This window comes from Amblyomma americanum, chromosome 1, assembly GCF_052857255.1.
Source record: "Amblyomma americanum isolate KBUSLIRL-KWMA chromosome 1, ASM5285725v1, whole genome shotgun sequence".
Lineage (NCBI taxonomy): Eukaryota > Metazoa > Arthropoda > Arachnida > Ixodida > Ixodidae > Amblyomma > Amblyomma americanum.
In genome coordinates, this window is record NC_135497.1 from 246496546 (window position 1) to 246513222 (window position 16677).

The 16677-nt window shown below is 46.4% G+C and overlaps 1 protein-coding gene across 4 annotated transcripts in view; it reads right to left on the reverse strand.

Moving 5' to 3' along the window:
- Window positions 1–9454: 9454 nt before the first annotated feature.
- Mps1 (dual specificity protein kinase monopolar spindle 1) overlaps window positions 9455–16677 on the reverse strand; it is a 95905-nt gene continuing 88682 nt past the window's right edge. For all 4 annotated transcript variants that reach the window (XM_077648891.1, XM_077648890.1, XM_077648889.1 and 1 more), the window contains 2 exons: window positions 11595–11683; window positions 9455–10716 (listed from right to left, as the gene is read on the reverse strand). In XM_077648891.1, coding sequence (XP_077505017.1) covers window positions 10684–10716; window positions 11595–11683 — 122 coding nt within the window. In that variant the 3' untranslated portion in view covers window positions 9455–10683. The remainder of the gene's footprint in view (window positions 10717–11594; window positions 11684–16677) is intronic.

The window sequence follows — 16677 nt, forward strand, 5'->3', positions numbered from 1 at the left end:
ACGTCGCGCACCGCTGCGTATAGACCACCGTGCGGAACGGAATAAAACAAGTCTTCAACGTCAATTGTAAAGCCAGTCGTAGCGTCTGAACTGCCTTTGAAACGCTGTAACACCTCTGACGAGTTCCTTACCAGAAAAGGGTCATCTAAAGGAAGGCCATTCAAGTGGCGTTGTAGGTAGGCACCAACTTCAGCCTGCCACATACCTTTTTCCGAGATGATGGTCCTCAGAGGGCAGTCAGGCTTATGGGTTTTGCCTGTAAAGAAGTCTTCCAAGAAGCAGTTTCGGGCCTTTTCTGCCGATGATCTTATTCTATCGAGATGGAAACTTGTCAGTAGCTTCAAAGCCAAAGTTTTCTGTCTGCTGGGGCGGAATTGAACTTTCTTGAAATTCTTTTCGAGCGCTACCTCAGCCTTCTCCTTGTACAAGTGGTCAGGGAGGATGACAAATCCGCCTTCTTTGTCGCTTTGCAGAGCCATAAGGTTTCCCTCCTTGAGGCGTTTAGCAATGGACACGATGGGAGGCTTAGCATGCGTGAGCGAGGCCCCACAGCGACGTAGAACATCGACGCCATCCCCAATGACTCGTGCCTTGTCTTGCTCTGGTACTCGTTGTGCCATCTGCCGCACCATAGCCAGGAGCTGGTACTTGTTTGAAGGTGGTTGAAAGCTGAATTTGGGACCCTTCTGTAGGACCTTCAAATCCTGAGACGAGATGCATGCACCTCCGAGAACGGTGACGTTGGTCGTAGACGACAAGGAGTCCAGTTTTCTAGGCCCACTATAAACACGTCTTTTTTTTTAATCACGTCTGCTTTTAATTCTTGTTCTAAAGAACTTTCAACTTTTTTGACTCAGTTTGACTGTGGACGGTTGACTCAGCTTTTGCGTTGCGTTTTGTATTGTTTTGTTATGCGTTTGGCCCCGACCCTGCTTTTAGCTTCGTCTTTTACTTAGTGTTCGGTGACTATATTGTTATTTTCGTTTTCGTTTTGCCTCGTGCTGCATTGGCGGCAAAGGTCGCTGACTGATCATTTTCCATGCGTGCACCTTACGGTTCGTCGTGGTCCTATCGGTTTTATCGGTTCTTGGCTGACTTTGCGTTACCTAGATATGTATCACTTTGATATTGTGTACTTCGTTTTGTTTTTTTGTATTAGATAGTTGAACGCGTTTGCTATTTTCTTGGTCACGTGGGTGTTGGACTGCGTTATATAAGCTGCTCATCTTTCTGAATAAATGTGTTGGTAGTCAGCGCCCTGTCCTGTCCATTTCTGTTCGTCCTTGTTTTTTTCGCGCTGCATTCTTTTACCACGGTAAAGAGACCCAGGTGGTCGACATTATCCCGAGCTCTCTACTACTGCGTCCCTCATAGCCTGAGAAGTCTTTGTACTCTAAACCCCATAAAAAAACCGAATACAAATTTTACGACCGGAGTGGCGAGTGTCCCTTAATTCCCTTCAGAAGTTGCGCGGCGTTCTTTTCACCCCCAAAGTGCGCAGTCGGGAACACTGCGGCAAGTAAGCCCTTGCACGTGTGAGCGCCTCGGTGTTTGTTTGTGCTTCGGTGTTTTTAAGTGGCCGGTTGTCAACAGAGCTGAGAACAACCAAGACAGCGGACGAGAGAGCGACGAGCGGCGAGCAGTGTGTGTGCAGTTGCTCGACTGTGAGAATGCGCGAGCAAGATCGAGCGAGCATTTATCCTGTAAATAAGTTTTCGTTGTATATATAGCCATTTTTTGTTTTCAATGTACACGTTCAACTGTTTTTCCAATCAATGTGTATATATTTTCTAACGCTACCGACCACGAGGAACTCCATAGCCAGCTTTGTCTCGCGCGGTCCCGAATGATGGGCATCCGACGCTTCTTCAAGCGTCAGCGGTTGTCTAATGAAGCGTTATCCAACTGCGCCCTTGAAGATTATGGTGTGACATGTGACAACGCTGTAGGATGTGACCAGAGTGATGCAAGATTTCATCACCGGACAGTAGCTGATGTCGTCGACTCCACGGAAGAGATACCGCCAACTGTGAGCCCCATGGTGACGCAGCAGGCCGAGATGATTCCCTTTCTCCTTTCTTATGATTGAAGTCCGGATTTGACCAGAGCGATGTAAACTTTCATCACCGACAGTAGCCGATGTCGTCGACTCCATAGAAAGAACTCCTCCAACAGCGAGCTCCAGTCACGCAGTAAGCCAAGATGATTCCTTTTCTCCTTTCTTAGGATTGAAGTCCGGATTTGACCAGAGTGATGCAAGGTTTCATCACCGACAGTAGCCGATGTCGTCGACTCCATAGAAGGAACTCCTCCAACAGCGAGCTCCAGCCAGGCAGTAAACCAAGATGATTCCCTTTCTCCTTTCTTAGGATTGAAGTCCGGATTTGACCAGAGTGATGAAAGCTTTCATCAACGGACAGTAGTTGATGTCGTCAACTCCATGGAAGGGACACCGCCAACAGTGAGCTCCAGTCACGCAGCAAGCCGAGATGATTCCCTTTCTTCTTTCTTAGAATTGAAGTCCGGATTTGACCAGAGTGATGCAAGCTTTCATCACCGGACAGTAGCCGATGTCATCGACTCCATGGAAAGAACTCCACCAACAGCGAGCTCCAGTCACGCAGTAAGCCGAGACGATTCCCTTTCTCCTTGCTTGGGATTTAAGTCCGGAGACAACAGCCAGAAAACAATTAACTTGCCACAAGAATATGACTTAGGAGAGTTCCTAGGCAAAGCTAAACTCACTGGCATCCCGGACATTTTGAAGTTACGTCTTCTTACTAAGCCATGGTCGCCAAATGTTACATACGACTTTAAGAAGGATGTAATACCTGGAAAGAGGCCTTTTTGCCACCAATGGCTGGGAGATTACGCCCCTTGGCTTGCGTACTCAGCGACAGCGAATGGCGTCCTTTGTAGTTTTTGCGTCACCTTTTCCTCCGCGTGTTCACCGGGGTACTGAAGGTAGTTTTATCGTGCGTGCTTTCAGTAACTACAGAAAAATGCACGATGCGTGCAGGCATCACGTAAAATCCCAATGGCACCAGGAGGCAATGACGGCCTCACAGAACATTATGGATGGGATGAAAGGCAAGCAGCTACCCGTTGTACAGCAGCTGAACAGAGCACTGCATGAGCCAGTTGGAAGGAATCGTGAGAAACTATTTCCAATAGTTTCCACCATTGTCCATTGCACGACGCATGACTTGCCAATTCGCGGCAAGCAGTCCGATAGTGGAGTCTTCAATGATCTCCTTGACTTTCGGGTAGAAGCTGGAGATACACGACTTCAGGAGCACTTCGCTTCTGCTGGCAATGCTAAGTACAGTTTTGTCCGCGTCCAGAACGAGATCATCACAATCTGTGGCGACATCCTGAGAGAGCAGATAGTTGCCGAAGCTAACACAGCGTTTGCTTTTTCCGTTCTTGCTTACGAAACTGTAGATATTTCAGGAAAAGAGCAGATGTCTATAGGCGCTCGCATTACTGACAAGGCGGGAGCCGAAGTGTTCGTTCGAGAGCAGTTTTTGGGATTTGTAGAGCTGGAGCAATTAAAATCCGCTTGCATCGCCGCTGCAATCTTGAAGCTATTGACGAATGCCGGGCTGATTCTTTCAAACCTCGTTGGACAGGGGTACGATGGATGCTCTACAATGGCTGGAAAAGAAGCTGCAGTGAACAAAATAATACAGAAACAGTTCCCGAAGCCACTATTTTTCCACTGCGCAAGTCATAATCTAAATCTCGTCATCAACGATTTGAACGACGTCTCTGAAATTCTAAACACAATTGTTATAATCAAACAAACCCTAAACTTCTTTCGCGAGAGCGTGCTCCGGAGAAAATAGGTGCCCAACATTCCGATGCTGTGTGAGGCAAGTTGGTATGCAAAATAAAAGTCTATTAGGATCTTCTCTCAGCATTAGATGGCCATAGTCGTAGCACTCGATGAGCTCGCGTCAACGGAATCATGCTCGAACGCTGCAACTAGACGAGCTCACATCCTCTACAGCGCAACGACAAACTCATCTCATCGTCTGCTTGCACATTGTAGCAAAGTACAGCGCTCAGCTCGAACCAGTTACGAACATCCTGCAAGGTGTATCCATGGACTTCCATTCTGTGCATGACCACATCAATGACCTGCAGCGTATTTTTCGCGGCCACCGGACAAACGCTGTAGAGGAGTTTTCTGACATCATGAATGCAGCAAGGGAGGCTGCCAATCACTTAAATGTGGTGAAATCTGTACAAAGCAAGTCTCTCGTCAGGCCCACCAAGACGACTACGGGATTCAGTCGCCGGAGGAATACTACCGTGTGGCGATATATGTGCCGTACTTGGACTCTCTCACTGCTTCTTTAGCTCGCCGCTTTTCTGAAAGCAATGAGAGGAGCTTCAAACCTCCAGTTGCATCCATCAAAAATGAAGCGATTGAGCCGTATTGAGTTCGCAACTCCAATGCTTTTACGGCATCGACAACTTAAATGTGGAGACTTACAGCTACTCAGCAACATAGGTATGACTTAAAAGGACTGAGCAGAACAAACGATCACTCAAATGAGGCAGAAAATTTGCAGTTAAGAATTTTAAAACTCATGGGACCTCATGCTAGCCACGGTGACACACACGACGTGCGTGCACCAGCGAAGATGTGCGGCGACATACGCGATGTGCATGCACCAGTGAAGATGTGTTTTCATTCGGTGCCTGCGCATAGAACCGATCGGCGAGGCAAGCGACGCGGGCCGAAAACGCCGCACGACGGTGCCGCTCGCCGCCGTCGCCGCTCGCCGCCGTCGCCTGGGCTTGTGCGGCCGAGCGAGAGCATCACGCCCGGTGAGGCGACGGCCGGAAAAACTGCGCTTGTTTACCTTATCCGTATAGAAAAAATCGAGACAAGCGGCTACATATCATATCTTCACACTTTGTTACTAATCAGTGAGGAACTTTTGCCATATTCTTGAATTTCGGTTGACGGTGGACCGCCGGCCCCTTTCGTGGCGAGGCCTGAGTGTACGCAGGATTCGTGTGTGCGATTTCGGCGATTGCGGAGAGCGAATTCGCAAATTTTAGCGCCTGCAAATAGCTGTAGAGCGTAGTTTTGGCTACAGTGCCCTCCAAGCGAGGACTGCCTACATCGCAGGACGCGAGTACAATAAGGGGAAAGTGCCTATATATGTGACCCGGTCCGCATAACATGTGCAGTAGGCAGCCTGCAGCAGCCGTCGGCGTCGGCTGTGGACAACAAATCTGGTTGTTTTCATTATTTCAAGTAATTTCCGAACGTATTTTTAGCTAAACCGATCTAAAATTAAATTTTGGTGACATAAGAGAAAGCAGATACAATTAGCGGAAAGCGCCGGTATATCCTACGCGAAGCGTTTCCCAAGCAGGCGATATAGCATCATCGGCGCTTATTGGCGTGTTATCATGGTGTGTAAATGAGTAAAAGTGCAATTTGTGAGCAAGCGTACGTAATATTTAAGGTAAGGATAACCCGCCTGGCGTTTTATGCATCACAAACGATCGAGCAGTACTGTTTGCGCACAGCCAGATGTAAGCAACCTCAGCGAGATCGAGGCTGCAGTTGTCGTAATCGTCGCACTCCTGGGGCACAATGCGCACACACAGCAAAATGCTGTAATATTATTTCGAAGCACTCATTTAGACGGCGGTGACTATTCATCGGTGCGGACAGTGAAAGTATTCGAGTCACGTAGGGTTTTGCAAGCGGCTTCGTTCCTGCAAAACGGTTCTCTGAGTAGAAGGAAATTTATGTTCGACTTACAAACGCGTACATGCAGCGCGGAAGTCGTCGCACTCCGCACTTTTCTCTGCTCCTTTCGTGCCTCAAGGTTACTGTAGTGCACCTTTTGATAATTTGAATTTAATTATCGAGCGATGAATAGCGGACAAGAACTTGGCAGCTAGCTACAAAACGCCGCGGCTTTCAGGGCGCACATCGGCGAAGGCATGCACGGCACATGCCGCTTTTCACATACGGGAGCACTTGACTGCTCAAAAGAGACCACACTCATAACATACGAACAGCATGCTTCTAAGCGTAAATAATAAAGCAGCTAGGGGTCCATCGATTTCTGTTTCCTCAACAATCGGAAAGTGGGCGCCACGAGCAAGTCCGCTTTCCCAAGGATCCCTCCGCTCGCGTACTAAGTTGAAGGCTTCCCAAAAGAGAACACGGCAAATACATTTTATTTCGTTAAGCTAAAAGGAAAAACTTTTCGAGCGACCGCTGTCTACGGTGTGCATGCAAGCACCTCAACAGCTCGCAGCAGATGACGGGTGGCATGTATGCGCTCGTGACGTCACCCATCAGACGTTGCCAGACCAGCAAGCAGTTCGCAAAAGAAACAAAAAAATTAGTTAAAAAATTAACCGCACAGAATCAACTGAAAATTGGAGGCAATTGTAATTTAACATGTTTGGAATTAAAGGCGATAAGCGGGGTATGCGTGCAAATAGGCTGTCATGGCCCCTTTAATGTGGTAATCGTAAAAAGCGAAAGGCGTATGCTTTCGCACTCCGAATCAATCGTCCCTCAGGATTTTTTTCTTTTTTTTTTCAATATGCCATCCGCCTGCTGTGTTCATTTGTCTTAGTGACTTCCTTCCCTGTGCCAATTTTTAAATATTTTTGCCACTAAAAGCCGACAAAATGGAACAGCAGAAAAGTGAAACGCTTGACAACCCCTCAAGTATCACGTGGCCTTGTTTAAAATGCTTAGCCTTAAATATTAAAATTTTCTGCATCATTGGAAGTGAATACTTATTTTGTTCAATAATTTTAAGCCATATTAATTTCTATAAGTTCTTAAGCAATAGCAATTGTCAGTCATTATTCCCAGTTTTAAACCTTTTTACCTTTAATTATAGTCATCTCTAATCATTATACCACTAACTACACAGTAATTACGCACAATCGTTAGGGTGATTAGTCGGTAACATCATAATACACTAAATTCAGTGACACTAATAATGTATTTATTATAATTCTACCACATATGATGAAATAATCACGCATAGACTACTGTGCTGAGGTTGCATACAGATGACGAAGGTCGATCTTTACCGATAAGGCACTCCTTTCATGACCCTTTGCAAAAACCCTTCATCACAGCCACCAAACTGGTTTTGGGGTCAGAAATGGGGTGCAGCAAAGTAGACACATATGCCCTGAACAACACATATGCCCTGAACAATGTCAGGTTCCCTGCCTTCACGTTGCCGCGATCAAGGAATTAGGCGCAGTTCTGCCGAGCCACTGCTTTTGTTGGAGAAGGGTGAAATTCAGCCGTAAGATTGTTTGCCAGGTACGAGCAAAGTAGTACAAGGCGTAAAATATTAGAATATAGAGGTGCACCCAATTTCTGAGCCACTGCCATGGTGAAGGGGCATTTGCTGTGCAGGAAAGTTGATTTTCGAAATTTTGCATATGGTGTACGAAAAAATCACTGGTCTAGTATTAGAAGTACTAATCACCACAAAGGAAATAAAAATCAACAGCTCGAAATATTTCGATGCCATTATATTGGTACTAAACAACTGTCTGTCAACAAATGAAATCTTAAACTTGCCGTGCAGCCTTCATGCCTTTACTTACAGAACCTCGGATAAAAACTACGGTGCAACGATCTCTGACGTGTTCGCTTTCATTAGTAATCGGTAACATAGACATTTGCAGCGTTACGCAGATTACGAGCAGCAGAGGGCTAGATCATAAAGGTCCGGGCACCACTGCAACGCACGCATGTATTGTGTTCTGTTCAGATCAAGACCTTATATTCCTTGCAACTTAGTCTCTTTACACTAAATATGCGATTCATGACCACAACTGCGCGTCCTGAAGTGTATGTTGGCTAAGCATTTTAAACACAGTGCATGGCACTGTGGTATATGCTGGCATAAACTGTTTGGTTTATAGGTGTTTAACGCCGTAGTGAAGGGCTCCGGGAATTTCGACCACCTGGGGTTCTTTACCGTGCACTGACACCGCACAGTACACGGGACTCTAGAATTTCGCCTCCATCGAAATTCGACCGCCGCGGCCGGGATCGAATCCGCGGCTGGCATAAACGATCGTACATACGTGAAATAGAAATGAATGCCTACAAAAACTCTAACGCCGTTTTTAGCATGCACGTTGGGTATTATTTTAAACCACCACACTTACTTATGGGGCAAGCAGCAAGGAAACAAAACAAGGAATATAGTACTTACACTGCATAGGCGTGAAGTGTTGGCCGGCTGCCACTTGTCACGTTTCACCTTTACAGTCCACAAGAGTTTTCTTTTTGGATCTCTCGGAAATGAAAACATTCTCGAGCCATTTCGGGAGTGATTTGTGCATGCAGGCACGCAACACCCTGGCATGTCTTCCGCGTTTTGAGGCCAAGGAAAATTGCAATCGATGGGAAACAGGCCGCTGCACATGCAACTGACGCAGGTGGGACAGGGAGTGGGCACAAATATGGCGCGCGCGCCCTCGCCGAGGCACCACTGACCCCCTTCAAAGGATGTCCCGACCCTCGACGGAGCGGTAGAGGGGGAGCGCACATCGAGGCACCCTAAAAAAAAACATGACAGCAGCACTGCCTGCCAGCTGGTCACTTCTGGTGCACTGGAAGCCGGGGAAGCAAGCGTTTGTGAGCGTGTGCGCACGCGTGTGTGTACGCGCGTGGTGTCGTACACGTGCACGTGTGTGAGTGGTGATACAATGCACCGAGGGACAGTAATGCTTTCACATTCCCACACATGTGCAGTCAAGTGACTGTATGACGCACACAATAAGATGCGCACCCCCAGCTCAATCCTCCGACCTCTATTTGGCACCTGTTTTCCCTACATTTGTACCGAAACTGTGATGCAACAGTTTGTCGTACAGCGTTCTGGGTGGTTGAAATGTGTGATTTTATTAAACAATCCAGGTATCAAATTCAAAACACTAGAGCTTTGAATTATTTTCTTGAGATTAGCTTTTTGCTTAGGTAACAAAATGTTAATGGTCTACTTTTTTGTTATGTGGAGGAATTCTGTGAAACCCTAAATGTGGGCGGAACTTCACTGTAGATTTAAGCTGTATCCAACTATTGCCCGAGACAGGGACTCAAGCCGATGACATAAGCACTTTCAATCGCATGCCTTCCCACAGTTTCGTATCAAAATTGGGATGCAACCGTTCGTCGTGTGTTCCGGGTGGCGTAATAAGCGTGGTGCATGCATGCGTGTCGGCATGTGGGTGGTCATGCAATGCACCCAGGGACAGTAATGCTTTCACATTCCCACACATATGCAGTCAATGTCTCTGCCGAAATTTTTTTCTTGAAACATACATTTGTACACACGTAACATGCTCGCATATCCTTTTTGAGTTAGTCTCAAGGAGAGTCTCAGTATTACTACAAACGTCTTCAGTCACACAATGAACCACAAGATGGTAGGATGCATCTCAGCGTTTATTTTAGTTCACAGTCAAATTTTAAAACCTAAAATTTGCCAAACATCCTGAAATCTGTTGTCACAGTATGAAGCCTGCATGCCGCTGAACAATGTGGAGCTATGAATGTTGCATTTGCCCATGAAGCCAGATATTGTGAGCTGAAATTAGCCCAACATTCCTCACTACAGGGTGAGCACACAAAGGAAGCACCTCAATTAGGACTGAAGAGGGAAAACCCCCATTTTAGCAGGTGGTCGATATCATGCATTAGATGGCCATACATTAATAAAAAAATTGGCTAAGGGCTTTGCTATTTAATCTGCATAGTCACGAGTACTTCAATACCAAGTAAAGCATTTCTTTTGCGGGACACACCTGTATGTTTCATAGGCCATGAGCTTAAATGATCGGATACTGAATACTGAAATCATGCCACCATTAAGTATTGTTCAAGATGTAAAAATGCATTCCAATGTCAGAAATATACAATGTTGAAACTTTGTACTAACAATGCAAAAACTATTTTTGTTTTAATAACGACTGCACAGGTGCTGTAATTATTCAATGTTGAAACCTGGTACATACAATGCAAAAACTATTGTCATTTGAATGACTGTACAGGTGCTGCAATATGCAGCTAATACAAACAGAGTAACGTTGAGACCTGTTACAAAATACAAAAATATTGTCATCTGAATGGCTGTACAAATGCTGGCAAAACACAATGTGCAGCCAATACTAACACATTAAATTTTGTAGTAGCAACTCTTCCATTCTCTGCCAGAAAATAGAAGGTTAGTTGTGTTAGTGTGACTGCATCAACAATTCTGATCTGCATATGCAGAACATACCTCTTAAGTTAAACTTGAACACATGCGGAAAGAGTCGGAACACTGCCACATGTTTTACAATATCCTGGCTATGCCTTTGCACTGAAGTCTGCACAGCACTACTGCAGCTGAATTAATTTTTTTTTTGTCGTGCAACATAATGAATATGTTTCAGAAGCAAGAAGATTTGCATGGTAAAACTTATGCCAACAATAACCCATGCATGCAATTTACCTGTGCTAGCATTAACATTAACATCTCATATGACAGCATATACGTTAGAAGCAGCACAATACAGCCTCTAATGAATGAAATGTCAGCCGATGTTTCATGTTTTATGGCCCCCTTCAGCCAGTGTTCCTTGCTTTATGCACGCTGTTGACAGACCATCCCACTACTTCTTCTGCTGACGAAGATACTTGACCACCTGCAAAGAGAAGAGAACTATTAGATAGCAGGGGTGCAAAGATTACCTCCCCGTGTACCCTGGCCAAATATAGGACCAGTACAAAAAAAAAACTACACAAGGAGCAGCATGCAAGACAGCAACAGTCATAGGACACATGTAAATTATGCAATGAACACATCCGTTTTCTATTCCTTGTGCTCTGTCCTTTGCACTGCTCCAAACTGCTGAGCTGTTCATCTCAGCGACTGTCAGCTAAACAAAAACACTATACACCAATTAAACAGTTCCATGAGGATAAAAGTAAAAACAGCCTGCAGTATATGTAGCTAACATGTCTTTCTGAGCAAAAACCATGTACTAAAAGACACAGAAGTACAGCCTCAAGCATTAGGGTTATCAGTTGCCATCGTGTCACTAAATCACAATTACTTCCATCTCCACTACTAAGGTATGACTCTGTGGGCAAATTCACACAAAAGCTTATCAGTTTAGGCAGGTTTAATATGCTTAAAAATGCTGCTTACAGCAATCACTTCGTTCATACATTTCTACAATGTCAAAGCCATAGTACAAGACTGCAATTATTCCAAGTACAATTTGGAATAGTTGCAACAAAAGCAGTTGCTATGCAGTCCTTTCTAACATCACAGTGGCAGACATGGGTCATCATCACCCAAAGCTATTCAGACATTCCCCCACTTCGGTGTTAGGGCACATTGGACGCATTAGTGCACTTAGTAAACAGAGCCGAGTGGCACCTTTAGGTTTAAGCACCACTGGCAAATTGCAAAACCTGGCAGAAATTATCCTCCAAAGTTACACACTGCCTTTTTACACCAAAACATCATTAAGTAGCGGGAAACAGATTTTCATGAAGGGAAATGCACACACATTACCTTGGACAACTTGACTACACTTGCAGGAGACAAATTTTCAATTTCAGTGAGCACCGACTGAAGCACTGGGTTTCTTTGTTTGGCTCCGTCTGCAAAAACACCAAGTACCACCAGTCCACAAAAGCTCCCCTGATATCAAGATACACGAGAACACTAGCATGCTAAACAGACCTTAACGTCAGAAGTAGAAAACCTCCTAATCCATCTAAATTCAACTGAACCGGCCATACAATTTACAGTTGAACGTGAGCAGCAGGGCAGTCTGCCTTTTCTCGACGTTCTAGTCACAAGGCACGACAAAGGCTTGAGGTTCTCGGCATACAGAAAACCAACCCACACGGGACAGTACCTCCATTTCAATTCGAATCATCCCACTCCCCACAAGGCATCTGTCATTACATCTTAGTTGAAGAGAGCCGATACCATATGTTCTTCACATGAAGAAAAAAGAACCGAGTAGTCTCCGATCTCCAAAAAAAATGGGTACTCCAGTTCATTCATCCGACGAGTCAGCCAAAAGCAAAAAAGCAAAAACAAACAGCTCTATTCCTTCCGCAAGCACACGCCAGAACCAGAAACGTGTTTCCATACCATACGTGAAAGGCGTGAGCGAGACGCTGGCCCGAATTCTCAGCAAAGAAGAGGTGATAACAACGCACAAACCGGCTACCACCATCGGACGCTTCCTCCCCCCGCCCGAAAGACCGTCACCCAAAAGAAAGGGCCCAAGGGGTTGTATACAATATTCCCTGCTCAGTCTGCCCGGCCTCGTACGTAAGGGAAACGAAGAACTTCGCCAAAAGAATGAGGTAACACAAAGCGGACGTCCGACAAATGAACCGTCAGCGCAGCGCGGTGGCCAAACACTGCAAAGAATGTGACCACCGAATTTACTTTGACGGCACTATTCTACTGGAGACCGAAGCTAACCAGCGCAGGAGGCTTCTGCTGGAGTCATGGCACATACAACAGACACGAAGGAATGTTAATCATTCCCTGGGGACACTTCCTTCGTCTTAAATCCATGGTTTGCGGCCATTGACCCAGAGGTATTCAACACGAGGGCTTAAAAAGCCAAGCTGCGCCTCGCCCATAGTCACACCTTGAAGAAGAAACCAAGCCGGTCCCGAAACGTCGCGTTTTTCAAAAATTAACCTGGTTGGCGTGAGTCATCTTTCTACTAAATTAATTTCCCAACCAGACAGGCTTCTGTCAAATGTTTTCTTTTAAGAATTACTTAAATAAAAGAATTTTCAATCGCTGCCAGTCATCTCGCAACCAAATGCACACCCCTGACGTTCACAGAAACAAGCTTAAACTCTAGAGGCAAGCATACAGCATAATCTTCAAAGGCAGACATGTTTTGCATGAGTCAGACTGGTCTGCCTATGGCTGCCTAACTTCAAGTGCTAGTGAGAAGGACCAACTTTACCTTTTCAAAAACAGCTTAAACAGACACTACAAAGTCCGGCTGGATTGAGATAATACTGTACCAAGGCCACAAACATGCAATTTTTAGAGAGAAATGAGCTTGGATAACAGAGAAAATCATGTGAAGGCATAAGAATAGCAACGCCCCTTAAGAATTGCGGTAACTGCACCTGTCCAAGTGAGATCTTTGCCAGCCACAATTGGCTCTTCGCTTTCATACGCAACACTATATTGGACAGGAATTTCCATGTACAGTCAAACCTGGATATATCGAACTCGAATGGATCACGAAATAGACATATTGATAATTTGATGTATAGGAAATGGCAATAGACAAGCTTATCTATTACCTAAAAGCGAGAATACACTGCACCCACGCTACTTAAGCGCTTGAAGCAACATGCCACCTGCCGGCGTCCTGCAAGCAATGGCCCAATTGCCGGATGAGTGGAAACTAGTGCGAATAGTGGTTTTTCGGTTCAAAGAAAATTTGAAGCAAATAGCAATTTTTTTCGAATGATTTTGAAGTGAATAATTCGAATACTTCAGGCACACAAAAGGTTAATGGCACAACAAGCATTTTCGTTGGTTTTAGTTTGGCTTTATGGGGTTTAACATCCCAAAGCGACTTAGGCTATGAGGGACGCCGTAGTGGAGGGCTAAGGATAATTTCGACCACCTGGGCTTCTTTAACATGCACTGATATCGCACAGTACACGAGCCTCTAGCATTTTGCCTCCATCAAAATGTGACCGCTGCGGCCGGGATCAACCCAGAGTCTTTCGGGTCAGCAGCCGAGCACTATAACAACCAAGCCACCGAATAGGCATTTTCAAAATTTTTTGTTTTATACACACAATGCCATTACATCAAAAAATAATTTATTGAAGCTTTGTCACTCAGTGAAGCTGTGTCGACTTTCTGCAAAAATGGCCATTGGAAAGTGGGGGAGCCGACCTACATGCAGCACAGACGTATCTGTGAAGTGTGAGACCAAAGTGTCTCATGCTAGCTCTCCTTCGTGCTCGTGCCATCGAGTTTGTTTAGCGAATTTCACGCAGAGAACGGTGGCTGTGGCAGCTGCAGTCAGCTCAGATTCGTTCCGCAGAAGTCAAGGAAGACGCGCATCCTCCGATTAGAAATTTTTAGCGTAGTGCAATCCACTTTCGCGGAGAGCCACTGCGCATACGCTGATCACCCTAAGAACGCCACAAGGTGCCGGACAGCTGTTAACACGCCTGCCCCTTCCGGAACAATTAACGTGCACACACCGGCGTCACGCGGAAGCGGATTGCGCTATACTAAATATCTGTATTGACGCACGCCACCGTGCCGGTTATGGTGCATGCGCACCGCAGATAGTGCAACCATGGACACTTGGCAGGTACAGATCTTGATGCCGCGCTTCCGTCTGCTCGTGTCGTTTACAAGAGCATGCGCAGAGCAGCTCCAGCATAAACGCGAGAGCACAGGAACGCAGCGAGCGCCGTAGGGCCATCCTGGAAGAAGTACGCTGAACCGAAACCACACACAACAAGAGTTCCAGAAACGTTATTCGTTCGAGACGAATACTTCGAATTTTCGAACACCAAACGTTCGAATTGAATCGCATATTGAATACTTTACTTTTCGATCGAATATTCAAGATTATATAATACAGTAAAAGCTCGTTAATTCGAACCCGAAGGGGACCGGAAAATTGTACGAATTAAGCGATGTTCGAATTATCGAATGGGTGCTAGAATCAGTGGTTATAGTGCCCTGCCACACGGGCAGAACCTGAAGCACTCACATCTAGACTCGTTATTGTGAGCTAGGTGCAGCCACTACACGTTTGTGGCTGGCGATTCTGAGAATTTAATTCATCTGGTCCTAATGGCAAATGAAATAAATTGATCAGCCAGTTATGCACCAGAAACAAGTACTGGAATGCATTTGCGTCAGCAGCTAGCATTAGTGCCGGAATATATGTTGCTATTTATGCTCCAAAACATGTTTATTTACAGGGAAGGGTTGTCAAAATTAAAAGCAATCGGCGAAGTGCATTTGCTTGCGTTTTTTCTGCCGATACTCCATCAGCATCATCTACAGCTTGCCCAAAGCTCCTGTGCAACGTCCGAGTTCTCATTTACAGAGAAGTGGCGTGCTGCAACATCCAGCGCCGACGCTACTTCACGTGCACTTGGTGGTGGCAGACTCGCCCCTGCTGTCGGACTCATCACTGTCGGCTGTTCTCACTGCACGTGAGCCCTGCGACGTATGCTCAGTGCATGCAGCCTCAATTATATCGGCGTCACTCAAGGGCTCCAACGCCTCCATGCTGCTGTACACGTAGCTCGCGGCACCAACAAAAGCCGTCATCACCCGAACCGCCATACCAGCCATATTACGTTTACACTACATGATCGTGACCGCGGCACAACGAAAACCTGGAACGGCATGCACCGGAACGTGGCCTCTGTAAAATCTCTGGTAAAATTGGAGCGTGTTTTATTCGCTATGGGTCAACTTCTATCTACGAGGAACGGTGTCAGCCAGTGGCTCCTAGTTCAAATTAATAGTAGCGGATGCATACTTGTTCGAATATCGGGAGTTTTCCCCCATTGAAATATACAGGGTTGTGCCGGGACCCGGGCATCAGTTTGAATTAACCGTAAGTTCGAATTAGCGAGCTTTTACTGTACTCGCACATGCCTAGTGGAAACCTACCGCGCCCAGGACCATGCATCCAATCTGCGGCTGTGGTCTTTCTGACCACACAGGCCATTTGCGTGGTTCATTCAAGTTGAGGCCTAGCTGTACGTTAACGGCATTACATCCCAGATTTGGCAGTTCCTCCTTGTCAAGAGGGAGCTACCCGCCAGCGCCTTCGATCAACTTGCTCTTCCAGCGCCTAGTACGCACCTTTACGACGACCTGAACAACGACCTGACAACCTTTTTGGCGTACCACCTCACTGTCCTGCCACCCAAACTGTATACAACCTTCTTTAGCTACGGACACCCACCCACCTTCGAGCTCCAGTCCCATGGCACCTTCTGCCCAACCCTGCTTGCTGGTTCTCGCGCCTGCAGTAGTGCCGCCACAAACTCTAGCTCATTCTTGCTAGTGGGGGCTAGCTGCAACGCAGAGGAGCTATCTCTGAATGAACGTCCCATATCTTCGGTTGCTTCTCCAATAAGCGGGACACCGTCGCTTCCTGCATCACATTCACTGGACATTCCGTGCTCGTCGCTGGTGAGGCCCAGCGTGCTACACCAGTCGACAGCCATGTGTTCACACCATAACGCTGCACTGTTGCGCAGCCCTGTCTGCTTGAATCGCGTCACACCGCTCGCTGGACACCCGGCACTGATCGCCACCCCTGAGCAATTCCAATAGAGGAGCCAGGAACTGAGATCCATGCTTTTCGTGTGGCATCGCAACCTCTGTGTGTAATATTCATCTCTGCCAGCATTGTCTCCACCATCTCCCCTCACCACTTCAGACTTTCCCATCCCCAACTCTTGCTATGCATTCCGACCACGCTGCGGTTACCTCAGCGTCCACCCTATCTGCAGCCGGCACTCGTAAGTTGCTTGTACTAGCTCCCTATCTGGTGCCTGCAACAGCTCTGTGCCTCAAAGCTCGTGATATAAGCAGCAAGCCCGTC